Below are 20,787 nucleotides of genomic sequence, written 5' to 3'. Positions count from 1 at the left end.
GCGTTTGCTTTCTGCCGTGCGTTCGATCTTCGTGAAAGCGCGCGTCCCTCGCACGTTTTCACTCGCACATACAGCATACGGCGCGCTGCGACGATTGTATCGCCCTTGGACTTTATACGGAACCTCACGGCGACGACGACGATGATGGCAGAAATCCGCTCGGAGTGTACATATAAAATGGCAACTGACCTGATCGTCATGAACTCTCGAGCAGCACCCGTCCAATACAGAGGCGCCGTATCCAAGTGGGTTGAAGCTGCAGATTGATTTCGCCACATGCGATTCTTTGATATGCATCTAAATTCAAATACATGTGGGCGACTTCGAATTCTGCGTCCTCTGAATACGTCTGGTGCTGCCGCGAGTCGAACTCACGCATTGCGCTCAGCGGCAGAACGCCACAGTGACTGAACCATAGTGATGGTTATCTCGATGTTTACGAAATTTGCTTGTTACTTTTTAGGCATGTTTTTCGTTGTTGCTTGTGCGCTGTGCACTCTCCTTAAACAAGACTGACACATTTTGTTGCGGAAAAAGGAATTTTCAGGCATAAACAGTTATCTTTCTTGAGTATCCACACTTCTCCGGGATTCTGGCAAGCTAGGAATGGCGCAGTAATCCTAATAAAACGCGTAATAACTAGGGATGCTAGTCTGCACACTTTCAAAATTCGCCATATTGTCGAATTTGCCATCTTGTGAGCTCTGATTGGCCCATAGGGCTGCTCGACGTCACGGATTGGCTCAAAACGTCAATATATGGCGGCATTCGACAATATGGCAGAATTTTAAAGTGCACAGAACTCCTAACACTGACGAAATTAGCCATATATTTCATTGGCTAACGGAGCGCTTATCCCTCTCTGATTGACTCAAAACGCCAGCATGGCGGAATTGGTCAGTGGTATGAATAGCATCAACGACGATTATGGGTCTCTTGCACTGCAATGTAGATCGTATAAAGCTACATTAGGACAAAGAAAGTGTGAGTTCATAAAGTAGTTTCTACCTTTATACCATCTTTATTTCTTTTTATTGCGATATCAATTATATGGACACTCAAAAGCAGATTTCTGCCGTCGTCGTCGTCGCCGTCGCCGTGAGGTTCTGTATGACGTCAGTAGAGATGAAATCGTCGCCGCGCGCCGAACGCTGTATGTGCGAGTGAAAGGGCGCGAGGGACGCGCGCTTTCACGGGGAGTGAACGCACGGCGGAGAACAAACGCGCGTTCTGCGACGTGCTCCCTTAAGGGCTGCAGAAGTAGACGTCTCTTTCCTCCTTACAATCACCATATATGTAGAGCAAACGCGCCTTCTTCCGACGCGCGAAAAGCCTTGGGGGGGGGGGGGGGGGGGGAGGGGAAGGAAGGCGACCTTTAGCTGCGGCACCAAGTGCCTATTTTATTGCGATAGCAATTATATGGACACTCAAAAGCAGATTTCTGCCGTCGGCGTCGCCGTCGCCGTCGCCGTGAGGTTCCGTATGACGTCAATGGAGATGAAATCGTGGCCGCGCGCCGCCGAACGCTGTATGTGCGAGTGAAAGGGCGCGAGGGACGCGCTCTTTCACGGGAGTGAACGCACGGCGGAGAACAAACGCGCGTTCTGCGCCGTGCTTCCTTAAGGGCTGCAGAAGTAGGCGTCTCTTTCCTCCTTTACAATCACCATATATGTAGAGCAAACGCGCCTTCTTCCGATGTGCGAGAGGCCGTGGGGGAGGGGGAGGGAAGGGAGGCGACGTTTAGCTGCGGCACCAAGTGCCTATTTATATCAGAGGCTCCGGCAACAGTCACCAACGCCGCACGCATTTTGAGCGAACGCGGGCAAAATGCCGACGGCGTCGACAACAGTTCGGCGCGTTGCCGGTGCTGCTGCATGTCCAAGTTTATACAGCTGATAAAGCTAATATCATTACTCCGTATATCTCTCTACAAATTTGCTATCGCAATTGATGCTTCACCTTTCAGGTGAAACTGCGACAACTTTTTATTAGAGGCTCCGGCAACAGTCACCAACGCCGCACGCATTTTATGCGAACGCGGGCAAAACGCCGACGGCGTCGAAAACAGTTCTGCGTGTTGCCGGTGCTGCTGCATGTTCAAGTTTATACAGCTGATAAAGCTACTATCATTACTCCGTATAGCGCTCTACAAATTTGCTATCGCAATTGATCCTTCGCCTTTCAGGTGAATCTGCGACAACCCTTTTTTTTAATGTGAGCGTACAGTTGGACTAATCATTGCTATTTAGTGTCTGGTTAAAAAATCACCGCATATCCACGAAGTGAATGATGATGAGTGGGCAAAGCACCGGGGGATCATTCGGTTAACCGTGAATCCCCCGACGCCGGCAAGCGGACCCAGAGGCAGCGAGAGCGCGGGAAGCGGCGGCCAAACATCGGAAGCGTTCTCTACCTGAGCACGGCCGCTGGATAAAAAAAAAATTCACAGCATATCCACGGGGTGAATGATGATGAGTGGGCGAAGCTCCGGAGGGAATCATCGGATCTCCCGCTTAAGGGGACGCTAGCACAAACGCGTTAGAAACGTGCAGTACTCTCTAGTAAGGGGGAGCGGCCACAGCGTCTTACGCAGCCATTTACACATGCCGGAACGTGCACCGCGTTTTGCCGACGCCATCACATGACTGCTGAGAGAGTATACCCCCCGTATTCATAAACGCTCCTCGACTTGAACTTGACTTGCCACCGCCTTGGGCAGCGCGTTCGAAACGCGTTGAAGGTAAGGCGGAGAGGCCACAGCGTCTTATACCAGCTTCTTACACGGGCCGTAACGCGCTAGCACATACGCGTTAGAAACGCGCTAGAAACGCGGCCTTTCGTTAATGTTGGGTATTTATTGCCATCGTGGTGCGTGTGTCTACGTGCGCTTCGTGGCGTAGTGGGCTAACGCCGCGCGCTCGGAAGCAAGGGGTCCCTGGTTCGATTCCGCGCTACGGACACTACTTCGGAATTTTTTTCTCATTTTTCTCAGACTGGTTACACACTACTACTACTACGACGGGGACGGAACGGGTGCCGCTATAAGGAGCTTCGCTCCTAAAAGGTGCGGCCTGCTGCATGCATCGAAAACGGTGTGATTCGCCGTGGCGCCACACGTCGGGGCTGTTGTCTGGCATCGGCATAGCAAATGCGTCAGGAACGCGCTTGGAACGCCGTCACGCGTGCCAACCGACGGCGCGCTTCATCGCCGATGACTAGTGCCGTTCGGCCCAGCCAAGCGGCCGACAATGCAACTACGGCTGTCACATTTGCTCCCATTGCAACGCGCCCGATGTGGCAGGCCGCACCTTTTTTATCCAGCGCCGTGACCTGAGGTTGGTGGCGCCGATGCTCGGTTCAAGCGCGACGCCGGCAAGCGGACCCAGAGGTGGCGAGAGCGCGGGAAGTGGCGGCAAAACGCCGGAAGCGTTCTCTACTTGAGGTTGGTGGCGCCGATGCTCGGTTCAAGCGCGAGCTTCGCGAGCCCTCAGCTCCGGGTCCGCTTGCCGGCGCTGCCGTACTGCTGTAGCTTTGCGAGCCCTGAGGTCCGGGTCCGTATTGCGGCGTTGCCGTGCTGCTGCAGCTTCGCGAGCCCTCAGCTCCAGGTCCGCTTGTTTTTTGCGTCGCCGTGCTGTAGCAAGCTTTGCGATCTCTCGACTCCGCTTGCCAGTTGAGCCGCCGCTCTCGCCTTTTCATGCATAGCGAGCGCGCTATTATCAGAAGCGACCGTTATCATCCATGGCTGAAGTGAGAAAGAGAGCACCCATCGGGAACGAACGCCCTTGTAGGGTGCCTCGATGCCAGCGCCGCCGTTCAGGGTGGTGCCATCCTTTGACCGCACCCGCGCCGCCGCTTTCTCGCTGCGACGCCATCTTGAGTCACAGCGAGTGGTTGCGAGTGCTTGGTGCCGGTGTGTTCGACTGTGTTCGAGACACAGTGCGCGCGGATGCTTCGCTGACGCTTCTACTTGCTGGACAGTGTTCAGCCGCATGAATGACAAGCTTGTCAAGTGCATCGAGTCGACATGACGGGCTGTTGTGTTCCCAAGTACACCGGATCGACGCGTAAAGGGCTTCGTTGTTTACGCTTCCCCCGGGACCCAGAGCGAAGGAAGAGATGGGAAGCCCAAGTAAAGCGGTATCACTGCAAGGCAACGGATAGCTCCTACATTTGCGAGGTAAGTGTCAGGAAAGTTTAGACTATCGCATCGTGTTTTTCATAAATAAGAAAGTATTCTCTGATCCTCGCTCACGAACTAAGCACTGCACCGATGCTGAGTAGCCTATGGTTTGCGAGCGCGCGTCGCATAGGCTTTTGCCGTTTTGATCAGCGCAGTCTATGCGAGTAGTACCCTTATTTTAAGAACTGATGAAAATGCTTCGCCGCGAAATAGCCGTACATTAGCTACAAATCGTCATGTAAACCACCTATTTTACTTTTTCACGGGAAGCACACATCGTGTGTCTCTTGTTTCTTTTTTTTTCCTCAGTTTCTCTTTTCGCTACTGGTTATTTGGGACTAAAGAACGCAGTGCTTCTTCTGGGGAGAGCGGCTGTTGTGTACGTGGCAAGCGAAGCATTGTGATTTTCTCTATTCTCAGCAGATATCTTGCGGATCTCAGGTTGTTACGTTATATAGCTGATTTTTTAGACGAATATATTTGTAGCGTGGTGCTCGTAAGCTGATGGTCATTCGTGCTCATTCCCGATCGTAGTGGGTGCTGTGACAGTCTTTAAATGCCTGTGCACGGTATGCCCAGGTGTAGTAGAGCTAAGGGACATCATGGGACCAAAATGTTTCGGCGCTTTCTGGCATGGTGTCTGTTGTAGCCTGTGCATTTCTTCGAAACGTGTGAAGCGAGGTAATACAGCATTACTTCTGCGAAAATTTATTTTTAAGCACTGTAATGGGTTCTCTAGCTGTATTTACAAGGCAACTTGTCATATAAATAATCACTTTTGTTGTTTTACTTGTACTTAGAAACACTTTGAAGAGGACTAGTACGAGGGAAATCGACAAGATGGGCGCCGTCTGTTAAAGTGAACAGCCTTACATCATCATGGACTATATTTTCGAAGCGAAAAACATTGCTAATCTGTATTTGACTTTCTTAGTTTCATTTACGGTTTTTGTACGCGATATGTATGCAGTGTTGTTTATTTTTTCAATGTAGTTATCAGTGTTCTAATGGTTATTTATAAAATGTTCTGTACTCGCCATCGATGTGTTTGGCTGATGCGACGTATACGATGGTAGCTGATGTATTCTGGCTGGATATCTTAATTAATATTACCCGCGGTTGCGTTTTCTTGTTTGCATTCTTGTTTTCGATTAGATTGTGTGTAATAAGGTTGATGTACTCACTTGAACTTGCGCCCCATGTAATGAATAAATAAAAAAAAAATGTGGTTGATCCCTCTTATATAGGAATCGGTATAGAACACGAAAGTGAAACGTGTCTTCACAGAAGTAGTGTAATGTTTATTGCACATTGATATATAATGTCTATTGGTGTTTTGTGGCTAAAGCGCCCTTAGGCGTTGATGCACCCACGCTGACGCCTGGTGGCACGTCTCCTCCATCGCGACTACCAACGTCGATGACCATGAGCAACCGTCGTGCATATGGAAGCTGCACTACGCTGCACACGCTAGCACAACGCGAAAGACGAAGCACGTAACTGACACACTAATACAACGCGCAAGACAAAGCACGTAACTGAATCGTCACCGAGTCAAATCAGCGCGTACAGCGCGTCGTAATTGCAGCCTCCGCGATCAACTTCAGAAACATTTTCAGAGCTAATTGCGGAGGCCACGCTCCGCTGTGCTGAGTACGGTGAACGCCACCTAGGTGGCGTTGGTAGTGCTTCTTGATGCCAGCGTCCCTTCGAATGCTGGCATCGAGGCGTCGTAGTGCTGAGACCACCGAAGCGTTCACTGTCGGTGCGCGTTAGTGTCATAATGCAGTACTTCTCTTTTATTGCGATAGCAATTATATGGACACTCAAAAGCAGATTTCTGCCGTCGGCGTCGCCGTCGCCGTCGCCGTGAGGTTCCGTATGACGTCAATGGAGATGAAATCGTGACCGCGCGCCGCCGAACGCTGTATGTGCGAGTGAAAGGGCACGAGGGACGCGCTCTTTCACGGGGAGTGAACGCACGGCGGAGAACAAACGCGCGTTCCGCGCCGTGCTTGCTTAAGGGCTGCAGAAGTAGGCGTCTCTTTCCTCCTTTACAATCACCATATATGTGGAGCAAACGCGCCTTCTTCCGATGCGCGAGAGGCCGTGGGGGAGGGAAGGAAGGGGGAGGGAAGGGAGGCGACGTTTAGCTGCGGCACCAAGTGCCTATTTATATCAGAGGCTCCGGCAACAGTCACCAACGCCGCACGCATTTTGAGCGAACGCGGGCAAAACGCCGACGGCGTCGACAACAGTTCTGCGCGTTGCCGGTGCTGCTGCATGTCCAAGTTTATACAGCTGATAAAGCTAATATTATTACTCCGTATAGCTCTCTACAAATTTGCTATCGCAATTGATGCTTCACCTTTCAGGTGAAACTGCGACAACTTTTCTGCTCGTAGGCGGCGGCACCGCCCCGAGCAAGAGCGCGGGTACATGGAGGAGTGTTAGATATATAAGGCGCGTCTGTGTAGCTCTCTGCAAATGCGTTTGTGGCGCAATGGGTTAAACGCTCGGCGATCTATCGTCGCGGACCGAGAGGTCGTGGGTTCGATTTCCAAATTTTGCATGTTTGTGGAACTTTTTCTTCTGGTTTCTTTCTTTGTATTATGTTCGTGTACATTGTAAGCTGACGTATTTCCGTGACGGAAATACGTCAGTGAAGTCTCGGTGGACCCCGGCATAAAACACTTTCGTGTTAAAAAAACTCTCACTATCCCGAATTGTGTGTCGAGCCTACCTTGCGAACTTTTTTTTTATCTCGTCTTTCAACATAACCTTCAGGCGCCACACAGTACATATAATTTTTCATGTACATATCTCTTTCATGATTGATTGTACTAGACATTATAAGTAAATGTATTTTGTGCATCGTTTGGTTTCTTGTGTGTACTACGCAAGATTGACACAGACAAGTTACGTTACATGTTTCTCTAACGCACTAACTAAACCTTATTTTCACATCGCAGTTATTTTTACACCAGCTTAATCCTGTCAGCACACAGTTTTGTGGGCAAAAGAAAGCAAAATTGCGCGTAGATATCGTCAAATAATTGCAACGAACGCGAAGAGCACGCGCAACGCAAGGGAAACTAACCGCCGTGCGCGAATGGCTGGCTACGGTAAAGGAGGAATCACGTGTAAACTAAAATACAACAGCGAAAAAGAAAACCTTCCACACACAGGGGGTCGCAAACCTTATATACCAAGCATCGAAGCGCAAAAAAAAAATAGTGCGTATTTCAAACATACACACGGCATGTTAAATGTAAATTGAATTAGGCAACTTGGGGCATGTTCCCGGCGCCATACATTTACGTCTTGGACCTTCGACGAGTTAACGGCTATTGGTTATAAAGATGTGCAGATGCGATACCGATAAAAACTTCCTCATCAAGGCAAAGCACTTGGAAGTGCGCCGCGAGTAATACTATTTATGAACGCAAGCGTAGCTGAGTCTCAGCTCGTGTGACTCAATATGGCGGCGCCAGCGGGGTTGTCTCCACCCTGGACGGCGGCGCTGGGCATCGAGGCACCCTAACGCCCTTGTGCACCGCAGCGCCCCTAGCGGACTCCATGCAAACCAGAGTTATGGACGAGAGAGAAAGAGAGCGCCCGTCGGGAACGAACGCCCTTGTGAACCACAGAGCCCCTAGCGGTCTCCATGCAAACCAGAGCTACGGACGAGAGAGAAAGAGAGCACCCATCGGGAACGAACGCGCTCGTGCATCGCAGCACCCCTAGCGGTCCTTATGCAAACCAGAGTTACGGACAACGGACGACGAGGGTGGGACAAGGCTCGGCCCTAAGGTGCTTCGCCCCTAATTCAGCGGTAGGCGAAGCCGACATACCGGCCACGTACCTGTGAGAGGTGAGCACAATGGAGAGCTTCGCAGCATTCTGCAGCGAGCTGATGTAGTTGGCGATTCGCTTCCGTGATCTCGTCTCCACACTGTCGTATGGCTCATCAAGCAGCAGCACCTTAGGCATGCCTATCATCGAGATGCATATGGAAAGCTTGCGCCGGTTGCCGAAGCTGCGAAAAGTGCCGCCCGCGTAGCGGCAAAGCAAGGTGCCACTTTTATTGTCAAACATACGTTCTCACATGAGCAAGCATGACTGCGAAATGAAGGTCTAAGCATGCCATTGGCGAAGAATTACAGTTGTAATACATACGGAAGAAAGTAAACGGAAGAAGAAAGTCAACATGTGGAAAAAGACATATAGAAGGAACCCATGCAGACGAAACACATTGACGAAGAACGCTAATGTATTTCAACCGATAGAGAGGCGCTTTTAGGGAACTGTTAAGTTCAACGCCAATGTATCTGCTTGGCCATTTCAAGGATCAATGTCTGAGAAATGGTGCGTCTTATGATTTTTGTTAAGCAGACATGACGTCACTACTGCTCGGCATCAATTTTGCATTTGCACAATCTGCGACATAGTGAATAGTTAAAAAGATAATTAGTGAATTTTTCAGTTATCTAGATACTGCGGTTGCTCGTGCAGGTAATGTCTGCCTTTTCTAGAAATTCACCTGAACAGGTTGGCCGGCACTGTTGCACAGCTGGATGGTTTATTTGCGTTCCTATCAATAGCCTAGTGGCCTGCTCAAAATTCACGTTGTCATAATACAACATTTTTGCACCAAATATTTCAAGCGGTGTCTTTTGATTTTTAAGCATTCCTTTTAAACTGTCCCTAAACATTAAACAGAAAAGAAACACGGCCGGATTTACAAAAAAAAATGTCAATTAAATATGCTGCCGTGAAAGAATGACCAATTGTAAGTGTTTTGCAATATAGTGTTTGGACAAACAGATATAAAATCTTGTTAGAACATGTGTGTACACTTCCGCGTGTTGCCACACAGAATGCGAAAACCCAGCGGTGAGAAAAGTATATCATAGCCGGTAAATTTCATACCACCCGCAAGCGTTCTATCGGACACGTTTTCAAGCCCGAAATCCCTCGAAATACAGCTGCGGCTGTAAAACCATCGGCGCCTGATATACTTTCCATTTACAATACATACAAAATCTCTCTTTTTCAATTAGGTCATTGAACGTAAGATACAGCGAGTTACGCACCACGGATGCGAACTCAACACATGACCGCACGAGAGCGCGATAGGTAACAACAAAACATTAAAATGTTCGAACGTTTTTTCGTTATGTGTGAAATCACACCAAGACCACTTAACGCTAAATTGTGGCACATGCAAGTGAAAGTACAACCTACGGTCGACCTCAACAAAGGCCCCTTACAAGATAAAACCACCGTACTTTCCCGTCAGAAAGATAATAGTCAAAGATTAACCAGCAAGCTTTCTAGTGAGCGACATCATCGAAGTTTTCTTGAGGTTCAGTTGAAGCTGATTTGCTACGAACCATTGTTGGACTGAGAGGATGTCACTCTGCAGCAACTTACAGTCATGCACGCTGTCAGTCTTTCTGAACAATTCTGGGTCGTCAGCAAACAATAATGCCTATGTATTCTCTAAGGACAAGTCATTCATAAAAACTAAAATTAGCAGTGGGCCAATGTTAGATCCTTTAGGCATACCTTAAAATTATTTAATCTATTAAGATAATCCCTCGAAGAACTTCGCTTGTTCTCGTCCGATTTTTCAAGTAGCTTTCCAATCATGCACAATAAAGTGGACATAGCCCGTAATGCTTCACCTTCTGCATTAGTATTTGCTGCGAGACTTTATCGAAAGCGTTGGACACATCGAAGTGAACTGCGTTAATCTGACCACGGTTAAATACAATGGGCCCGCTGCACTAAAGAAAAACTGCCAGTTTTGTTTCCAACGGTCTTCCTTTCACAAAATCGTGTTGTGATACTTCTCGCTTAAAATAAAAATGCAAGCGGTCGTACGTCACCCTCTCAAAAACTTCAGAAATATTACAAAGATGTGACAAAGGGTAGTAATTGTTCATATTGCAAAGATTTCCCGCCTTCAATATTGGCACTATGGTAGCAACTTTGCACTGAGAAAGAAATACTGCATTCCGCAAGGACAAATAAAACAAATACGCTAAAGCAGGAACTAAGTCATCGGCGCACCATTTGATGACAAAATTAGGCATACAATCAAGACCTGCAGATAGTGTCCACTTACGTTCCCATCACAACTATGGATAGGGCTGCTGTGCTAATAAACGGAAACCCGAGGTTCAGCCGGCGCTGGTCCCGCCGGGCCCGCGACATCGTCATGGCCATTGGAGCCCTGGACTAAAGGCCCCACCCTTTGCCAATAAAGTTATTTCTCTCTATCACTTCGCGAACAGAATTAAGCAGCTCTTCTTTGTCCATTATTACGCATGCTGGACAGGCAGCGTGTTCTGCAAGTTTGATAACCGGATTCACATTGCTCGCTCACAATTGATGTGTTAAAATGTGTCCGATCTAAAGAAAAGAAGAAAAAAACTATCATGTAGTATATTTACACCGGCTTAAATTGAATAATAACGTAGATAGTGTAAGTACAGCACCTATATTCATCTCATTCTCGTGTTTTTACAATTTTTTGACAGTAGTTTCACCTTACTCTCACGGCACACTTAAGCGCTGACACGTTTGTGTAGAGGAATGAGTTCTCAGGTATGTATTGTTTAACCAGAGAAAACGCGGGTTGATACATGTGCAGCAATTTGATTGCGAGTCACACCACCTTTATTGTATTTCCTTCCGCCAATTTGTTCTTTGGTGCTCCTTTTTTTCAGTGTAAATTTAGGCAAGTTACCTTGCCGTGACACAAGACCAATTCCTCCGCAAATAAAAGCTCACTATTGAATGACAGAAACTGAGCAATATAAGAAAGCAGACGACTGCTCCCGACTGCTGTCTTGCGTAGTTGTATGCGTTGCTGTTCCATGTCTGTTGCCTGCTGTCGCTGAACCAGCGCGAGCAGTTAGTGGGCGAATCGAATTCTTAGGCTGATCGACGCATATAGTGATGCCAACCTGTAGGTTCCCACGAGTTGGTCGCCGATTTCATCCAGGTGAAATATGTAAAGCAGCGTGTTCAGGTACTCGCTGGTAGGCGAGATGCCACGCAGTCGAATGTAGAGCACTAACGTCTCCACGCCTGTCAGCCAATCCAGAAGTCCGCCGCGCTGCGGACAATAGCCCAGGTCACGACGAATCTGCGAGGCGTCGCCAGCACAGCGGGAATTCAAGACACGTCGCTGTAGAATCAAGCGAGGGGTCTCGTTCGTGTATGGGGAAGTTAATTTAGGCAGTTAGGAGATGACGCATCAGAACCTGCAGTATTTCGCTGCCTTAACATCAGCGCAACATAGGTCTAATAATTCCCGTTTTTTCGCGATTGCTGTGAAAAGAAAAAAACACAAGTGCAGGACGGGAAGCGCGTAATATACGGCAAACGCTAGTTGTCTCTGGGAATATATGCAACCCGCTCCACCTTATAGCACTGCGACTCGTGGAATTGCATCGGCCGCAAGACCTTACAGGCCAATATAAAACAGTCAACAATCACTTTTGCGAAATCGCGAGGAAACCAAACAGCGTCGAATGTACAACTCATTTTGCTAGACATTCATCTTAGATCAGGCGGTCTCTTGTAAACGTGATGCTGTAAGATAACTTTTCAGGTGCCCGGTTCCAACACAGCTTCCTGTTCCTCTGTCAATGTCGTTAGAAAACCTCCTCAAACACAAATACCTTCATCTCTATCTTTTTTAACTTCAATGCCTTTCCTTTCTCGCTCTCTGCAGACTCACCCTTTACATCCCACCGCGTGGCCGACTGCCAGACACAGAAATCACTATTGACAAGTCTAACATCGCATATGCAGAATACCACTTAGAAGAGTTTGCACAGTTCTCTGGAAGTAATCCTCCATAACGTCTGTGCAGCCGTATGCGCCATGCTTGCGAGATGTGCTGATGTATAGGCTGCCTCCTTGCCTGAGAAAGGTCGCCAGATATGGAAAATCCACCAATAAACGCGTCGCCGTCGTGCGGAAGTATTTCTCCCGTCAATATCTTAAACGTGGTAGTCTTTCCCGCCCCGTTGACGCCAAGGAGACCGAAGCACTCGCCAGGTAGCACAGTGAAGCTCAGGCCCTGCGCCGCATCAGGGAGAAATGATATTAGCGTCGTGTGCCATCACTTTCAGCACGCAATTCCGGATGCCCCGCATAGGCGTAAGGCGAAACAAAAAGCAAATGAATAAAACGTAAACTGCGTAGAATAGCGTTATATGAAGAAACAATTCAGAGTATTTGTGGCGCAGTCCAGGAGGAACTCTTTACGAGAGCAGTAAAAGATTACATGATCTGAAAAAAGTGAAGTCGTTATGCCAGCATGTTGTAACCAAGGGTACTGTTGAGATCTGGTTCTGGGGTTCGTGGTTAGGACTCAGGCGTCACACTGAGGGTCGCTTGCCGACACCGCCGGGATGCCTAGCTCATGGTAGCTGGCCTGCGTTATACCGGGGTGTCGTACTAAGCTGACTAAGCCGACTCACGCCGTCCTCCGTCCCTAATATATATCGCCGAGGGTTGCTTGTTCGTGAGGAGATGAGTCGGGAGCTTGGAGGAAACGCATTGGTTTATTTTATATATTTACAACTCACTAATGGCTCCACAGATATAGATGCACGATCCCTGTCGGTGTACATTACAAGTCTCATCACACTACATGACTGAGAAAATTATGTCTCAGCACACTACACATAGCATTCACGATCCGTTCTTTAAGCCGTCATCTTCCCTACGTCACTACACGAGGGAATTCGATTACTCTATCCCGGCCAATCAGAAGGGTCGAGAGAGAGAGATAAACGGGATGGGAAGGCACGAAGGTTAACCGGTAAGATTCCGGTTTTCTATACCCTGCACCGGGGGAAGAATAAGGGGACATGAAAGATGGAAAGAATAACCGAGAGAAAAAAGCCGGCAGATCCTACGCCCTGTGGGAATCGATGTTATGCGATGCAGTGTGCGGGGAGCCTACCAAGTTAGCGAAACGGCCTAGAGAGCACCAAGACGTAGGCGGGTTATTTCATGACCTACACGACACGCATATCATGACAGTCATGTCATGAACTACCATTTATGTTCGACCATGAGCGCACCAAGACATAGGCGGCTAGATAGATGGCTAGCTATATAGATAGATAGATAGATAGATAGATAGATAGATAGATAGATAGATAGATAGATAGATAGATAGATAGATAGATAGCTATATACATACATAGATAGATACATACATACAGATAGATACATAGATAGATGGATACATAGATAGATAGATAGATAGATAGATAGATAGATAGATAGATAGATAGATAGATAGATAGATAGATAGATAGATAGATAGATAGATAGATAGATAGATAGATACTCTCAAAGTGGCAGGTGTTCGCCAAGAAATGCTTCGCATTTAAAAGCAAGGGCACAAAAAAAAGAATAGAGGAGGTTGGGAACGTCTGTTAGAACTATAGTCGCTCTAATAGGCCTCACGAACGCGAATATTTCAAGAGTGCCTTGACCGACTTGTGGTGTGACGACTGTATAGGCCGGCGTTCCGGGACTGTCTGCTCTGAAAATGGCCGGTCGTCAAGACGGGCCAGCGCGGTCGCGAGTGACTGCCTGTGTGCGCTGTATCAGGGACAACGGCAGAGAACGTGTTGAATAGTTTCCTCGCTGCCGGAGTGGTCACACGCATCACTATATTCACTTTTGATGCAGAAAGCAAAGTATTTTGTAAAAGCGACGCCAAGCTTCAGTCCTTAAAGTATCGTTGTCTCGGTTCGGGATAGTCCAGATGGAGGACGAAGTCGAAGACAGGTGTCCAGTCGATGCAGACGTGTGTGCTGGAAACTAGGTGTGTCCCACAACGATTGTGTGGCATCACTTACAAGCACTCGAACTTTCGCGGCTGCATCTGTTCTTGACAGCGGGATTGGTTCCTGCACGCCGTCTTCATGAGCTGATGGAGCAGCTTCATCGGCATGTTCGTTGGCTATTACTTCGCAGTGGCTAGGGAGCCACTGAAATGTGACGTCGTGTCCTTGCTCGACGAGGCGATGAAGTATTCCGCCCATGATTCCGCACCATCTTGCTGGACTCCACCTCTGTTGCGCAATCGTCCCCACATATGAAGAAATGACGAGGCATTCGGAAATCAGGTATCAACGCTGTTCTCACGCCAGTCGTCGACGTTGGCTTCTTGCACCAATTAGAGGGCTGCTCTTGGCGGTCAGCTTGTAGCGATTTGAGGAACCTGGAATTTACAGTCGTATACCGCTTTCAGAGAATGGGCGGTTGGTGTCACCCGGAAAGGAGCTTCTTTGTTTTCCCTTCAATGATCAGCGCCGACCCCTTCGATGTCTAGGCGGGTGCTGGTGACGTGCTCGCTTCGTGGGAAGCCCACCAAGAATCCCCTTGACGTTTTGAGACAAAATGGTACATATTCAGCAGCACAGATACAGACAGTGCTTCTGTCCAGCGAGAGGTTACGAGATATGCCTACTATTCTTATGAGAAGCAATCATCTCCATCAGAAAAAAAAGAAAAAAAAACTTCTGCCGACAGGCATGTTGCTGTTTCACAGCAATACAGTTCCAGGTTCAAAATACGCTATAAGCAGTCTACCACTATTCCCTATATTTGTCAACTCTGACTTGAACAGCAAAATGCTAGGCTTAAGAAATTTCTAAATATGATAAAAAATGTGGTTGATCCCTCTTATATAGGAATCGGTATAGAACACGAAAGTGAAACGTGTCTTCACAGAAGTAGTGTAATGTTTATTGCACATTGATATATAATGTCTACTGGTGTTTTGTGGCTAAAGCGCCCTTAGGCGTTGATGCACCCACGCTGACGCCTGGTGGCACGTCTCCTCCATCACGACTACCAACGTCGATGACCATGAGCAACCGTCGTGCATATGGAAGCTGCACTACGCTGCACACGCTAGCACAACGCGAAAGACGAAGCACGTAACTGACACACTAATACAACGCGCAAGACAAAGCACGTAACTGAATCGTCACCGAGTCAAATCAGCGCGTACAGCGCGTCGTAATTGCAGCCTCCGCGATCAACTTCAGAAACATTTTCAGAGCTAATTGCGGAGGCCACGCTCCGCTGTGCTGAGTGCGGTGAACGCCACCTAGGTGGCGTTGGTAGTGCTTCTTGATGCCAGCGTCCCTTCGAATGCTGGCATCGAGGCGTCGTAGTGCTGAGACCACCGAAGCGTTCACTGTCGGTGCGCGTTAGTGTCATAATGCAGTACTTCTCTTTTCTGCTCGTAGGCGGCGGCACCGCCCCGAGCAAGAGCGCGGGTACACGGAGGAGTGTTAGATATATAAGGCGCGTCTGTGTAGCTCTCTACAAATGCGTTTGTGGCGCAATGGGTTAAACGCTCGGCGATCTATCGTCGCGGACCGAGAGGTCGTGGGTTCGATTTCCAAATTTTGCATGTTTGTGGAACTTTTTCTTCTGGTTTCTTTCTTTGTATTATGTTCGTGTATGTTCGTGTATTTCCGTGACGGAAATACGTCAGTGAAGTCTTGGTGGACCCCGGCATAAAACACTTTCGTGTTAAAAATTTAAGTTACTATTCGCAACCTTTGCACGACGCCTTTTTTTTTTTCGAGACTGTTCACAAAATGGAGTCAAAAAGGATTGTCACTGGAGCTTGCTGGTATGTCGTCACGAAGGCATTCGGTGCAGAGCAGCTACTACATGTACACGGGAAGAACAGGACACCCACAGCGCCGTGTGGGTGTCCTGCTCTTCCTCTGTCGGTATCCTGTTCTTCCGCTGCGTTCGTGTAGCAGTTACGCTTCGCTGAACGCGTTCGGGACTACATGAATCAGAAGTGCGTGGTACGGCCCTCTTTTCGGGTCGTATAAAGGCGTCATGGGGCCGGTAGTCACATTGGCGAACACAGTAGTCAAACAGGGTGATATGCGCAAGTGCTTGCACAGTCGCGGGTATTTAAGGTGCTAAAGGTCACAACTGTGCGTGTGATGACGAAGCTTTGAACTTACTTTGGTTTATTATTTGGCAGTCTGTATTATTTAAACTATAGATATGATTATTCCTTGTTCTGAACACTTATCTTGTTTCTCGTAATTTCTTTGAACTTCGTGTTTGTTCTATATTTGAGCTGAAAACTGTAGACACAGCCACCATGTTATATGCAGAAAAAACTAATAAAGTTATATAGAACAGGTTAGCTCTAGCTTTTTTGTACATCATTTTTAGACACGCTTCTTATTTCCCGCTTGGCACTGGACGCCAAGTAAGCAGATTCTTTTGCAGGGACTTCTCTAACGAAGTACTGTTATCTGTATAATTCACATTGTCTAAGCCCTTAATACCTTAACAACGCTGATACTCAGTAGATGGGTTCTTAAAGTACTATTCATGCTTTCGTATTCTTGTGACCAGTATGTTAAATTCTTGTGTACAACAAGTTACAATATTGAATAAAACAGGGAATGAAGCCAGGGAAAGCCTAAAGCAATATGAATAATTATGTTTAATTGAAATATATACTAAGAAACACAGATATGAAAGTAAATAAAAAAGACAACTTCAGTGTTACACGTGCGGTGCTTTACGAATTAAGCTACAACGGAGACCATCCTCTCCTCAACTTTCTTGGGTATTAGTGTAGTATGTGTGAAAACAGCCTTAGCAGTGTTAACCAACGCCATCACATCATCGGTGGTTGATGTGCAACATCTGCCGCCATGGCCTATGTGTCTATCTATTGTCTGTTTTGACCAAAAAATGAGCACCTCGAGTTTCCTTACTGTTCTCACTGTGGTTAGAAAGGTACCATGATGACATGAGACTTGCCCGCAAAACTACGTTGGTGTGCGTATAGCCATACGCCTTTTGTAGGTGGCACACAAGCAAGGCTGGCTTGACGCCCTGAGGTGGTTGCCGGTGCTGGTAGATTAGACCGTTCACCAGCTTGTCCTCGTTCACCACATCGGTGTCCTCGTATTTAGCAGCCTGCGAACATAGACATGTTCTAATATTACAATGTGTATTTTCCTCGCCTTGAGCCGTTTCCAAGATTTTTTTAAACGTTGTGCTTAACTCAGAGAAACGGAGAACGCGAGGTGGTCAATCGTGTAACCGCACTTTGAAGAAACATTAAAAGCGCGAGCCTCTAGGTTCTCACTTTGTCGACAAATTCGCTGTTCAATGATCGCTTGCTTCGCGAAATAGCCTATTTTTACACGCGTTGCTTTATATATTTAAAGAGACTGCTACCAGGGATAATGTTCTCACTATGTTATGTCATCACCATCACAGCTGTTTCTTATTACGAAACTGAACGTCAGTTTTTATTGAGACGAGACAGTGATCTTTCATAGCTATACTAAGAAACAGATGTGTTAACGTTCGTTAAGTACGTGTTACATATGTTCTTCAGTGTTCTTTGGCAGATTGCTTGTGACGTTTGTTCGCATAGCATCATCGCGTCTTGCGTTTTCAATGTAGCAGCATACATTATTATGCAGTGCGCAATTGGGATTACGTCACGCGCTTGAAGAAGCTGACGTTAGCTCGCAGCGTGCTCGCTTGGCTCGCACTCAGGAAAAGCCCCTGAGACAGCTTGGTATTCGTGTTTCTTTCATCTTGCTGTCCACATTGATTTGCCATATGAAGGCAAACCGGAATGCGCAAAAAAAATAAATATGACAACATTGTCAGTAAACCTCACGCGCCGACCAAGGTACCGTTTATTCAAATAAATGACGTGGCCAGTAGATAGTGAGTCTACTGGGCACGGGACCAACTGGGGTGACGCGTGCATTATCGCCACCGACAGAAAACTGGACTCAAACTTGCACTTCGAATTCTTAATCATTCAAACAATGCGCACACGCTTAATAGGAACACTGGTACTCTCTCCCTGTATATTCGCGATGGCTGCATGCAGCACGTGATAAGACGTACTTAAATTAGTGTTCTTCGCCGTTTGCTCGCTAAACGTCTTATATTACACTGTACCTTGGTCGGCGCCGTGTGCTTTATTGACAATGGTCTTGCCCAACCAGACGGGATTCCGCAAGACCCACTATTTTATAAAATATGACATCATTTTCAAAAAGAAAAAAACCCTCAGCTTTGTTAAAGCAAAACGCGTCACTTGCGGTGGCCACTTCATCTCCGCTTTGTAGCTCACGCTCAGAAGCATATTAGACCATTGCATAATAGTGTCGTCTACGGTCCACTCCCCTCGTATTTATCGCGCTGTGGCACTGCACAGCAAGCAACTGCGTTGATTTTTGATGTTCTTTCGTCCAAGCCACAAACGCGAGTGATGCACGGTCAGTTTGGCTGCACAAACACGGGCGGACGCACCGTAACATTCCGCTCAGTCAGCTCGGCTACGTTGAGTGGGCTGCGTTCCGCTTTCTGCTGCCGCCATGAGCGCTCTGCGTACGCGCACTAACGTTCGCGCTAAGCGGCTGTTCGCTACTTGCTAGGTTGAATAGGGAGCCTTTAAACACAACGCAACACAACGCAACACAACACAACGCAACGCAACGCAACGCAGCACAACAAACACACACACACACACACCCGCACGCATGCACGCACTGGCAGGGCGTTAGGCGTATATTTGACTGCCTAGGGTAGAAGCACGACCGGGTCCGAGGATAGCAGACTGTGAGCTAAAGATGCGTTGCTTCCGTAAGAAGGTGCAAAGGAAATCCGCAGTGAACCCCTTTGTTTTCTATTATAGAGCTGTGGCGAGGTATGTGCAGTCATTCGCATTGTCTCCAGGGTCACTCACCTACCGGGGCTATGGTGTTGCCCTGCTAAGCACGAGGTCGCGTGATCAAATCCCGGCCGCGGCGGCCGCATTTCGATGGGGCCGAAATACAAAAAACGCTCCCGTCCCCTGCATTGGGGCACCCTAAAGATACCCTCGTGGTCAAAATTAATGGGGAGTTCCGCACTACGGCGCGCCTCATAATCAAATCGTGGTTTTGCCACGTAAAACACCCAGAATCCAGTTCAATTCCAGGGTCACTCGAATGAAAGCCAAAGGTACCTTGATGGCCGCTCCACCTGCGACGAGGCCTTGAACAGCAGGCCGTGGCGGGTGGTCGTCGCCGGACCCCGGCGCGCTCAACTGTTGGTCGAGGCGGCGCAGCCAGTAGCAGTCCGTGAGAAGGAGCAAGACGAAAAGCACCGGCCCTTCGATGACGAGGGTGAGTACCTCGTTGAAGACAGAGTATGGGTGATATTCCAGCGGAGCGATTGCGTAATGAGCGGGATGGGACTCGGTCACGTCTGCGCCGAGGTTAGAAGCAACGTTAAGCGTGCGCCGCATGGTCTTGCGCCCAATAAACAGCTGTGTCAGGAATTTCATACGGGATGAACGCTACAGCGAAAACAAAAGCATTTATGAACCGTTACAGCTTACATAGCCCATGACAGTAAAGTCGGTAGCCGGAAGCTATGTGCCACCTTTTGGTAGGATGCGAGTAATGGAATCGATGTTAAAGTTCACATTTCGCCCCAAAATACACTCTCACGCAGTACAGAACCACGCGAAGTGGAACACCACGATTTTTCATGACATTTTGAGAACGGGTCCATCAAAACTGACGTGTTAGGATTCCTACAGAATTAGTTTTGCAACAAGGATCAACCGACTTCAAATACAAAATTGCAACGTGCGTCCTAAATCAATTAAACGTTAATGATTAACGAAGCCAGTGACGTCTAAGGATTCATTGCTGGTAAAAGACTTATTAATATGTGATAAGGTCACACCACTAGCATGCGGTATCACGATTTGTACTTGACCGCGCTGACGCCACGGAATTACATGGTACTAATAAAGGAAATCTTAGTAAAACATTTGATTGATAAATAACGTATAGATCTCTCGTTTTTCAGCAGCTTCTCAACACAGTGGCAGTAAAATATATCAAATATTTTTTAACGTCTTGATGCGGCTAGATTTCCGTAATTGGTTTGAACATTTGTTTTATTATCTCATATCCGTGCATAAGAATGCTTGAACCCCTCGTTTGCTTTTTTTTCCCTCTAAGGCAGTGTTTTGTCATTTCTTCAGCCTTTTTTCTTGCGGTCACAGAGACAAAAGTCTGTTTGATAGAATAGACGTTTATTCCGCGTAAAGATATGAGCCCAAGTCGACATTTCAGCTACGCCTTCACTGAATGTACTCCAAGACGTATATTCATGACAGCTGAGTGCTTTTCTGCGTGTGGCGATGTTAAACGTTGCAATTTATCAATGTCTAACCTTGCCGTTAACACGTTTGTTATCACCATACACATCAGAGCTCATTTAAAAATGTGGTTTCGAAGGCGCCGCATAAGAAGCACATATTTGCTGATAACTTTTGTGATATATACTGAATAGTCCATAAACATGATGCCCGTACAGAGACTGCCTAGTAAACTCAGCGGTTACGAGCAAAATATGCAAGCTTCCTTGCTTGCACAATGCCCCAGCATACACTTACAGAGAGCCGTGAGGTGGTAGAAAAGACCGCGATGAAAAAATTGTCCCGCTTTATCAGTGTCCCGCAATAATACTGATATTTA

At 47.5% G+C, this 20,787-nt stretch overlaps 1 protein-coding gene across 1 annotated transcript in view; it reads right to left on the bottom strand.

Moving 5' to 3' along the window:
- The window catches only part of LOC119440356 (retinal-specific phospholipid-transporting ATPase ABCA4-like), an 86,528-nt gene that overhangs the window by 6,268 nt on the left and 59,473 nt on the right, over positions 1 to 20,787 (bottom strand). The window contains 5 exon segments of the mRNA XM_049662879.1: positions 8,046 to 8,219; positions 11,158 to 11,339; positions 12,123 to 12,281; positions 17,042 to 17,200; positions 19,260 to 19,501. Of these exon segments, the coding sequence (XP_049518836.1) occupies positions 8,046 to 8,219; positions 11,158 to 11,339; positions 12,123 to 12,281; positions 17,042 to 17,200; positions 19,260 to 19,501 (916 nt within the window).

The sequence above is a fragment of the Dermacentor silvarum genome, chromosome 2 (genome assembly GCF_013339745.2).
Source record: "Dermacentor silvarum isolate Dsil-2018 chromosome 2, BIME_Dsil_1.4, whole genome shotgun sequence".
Classification (NCBI taxonomy): domain Eukaryota; kingdom Metazoa; phylum Arthropoda; class Arachnida; order Ixodida; family Ixodidae; genus Dermacentor; species Dermacentor silvarum.
This window is presented reverse-complemented; position numbering and strand designations above follow the sequence as displayed.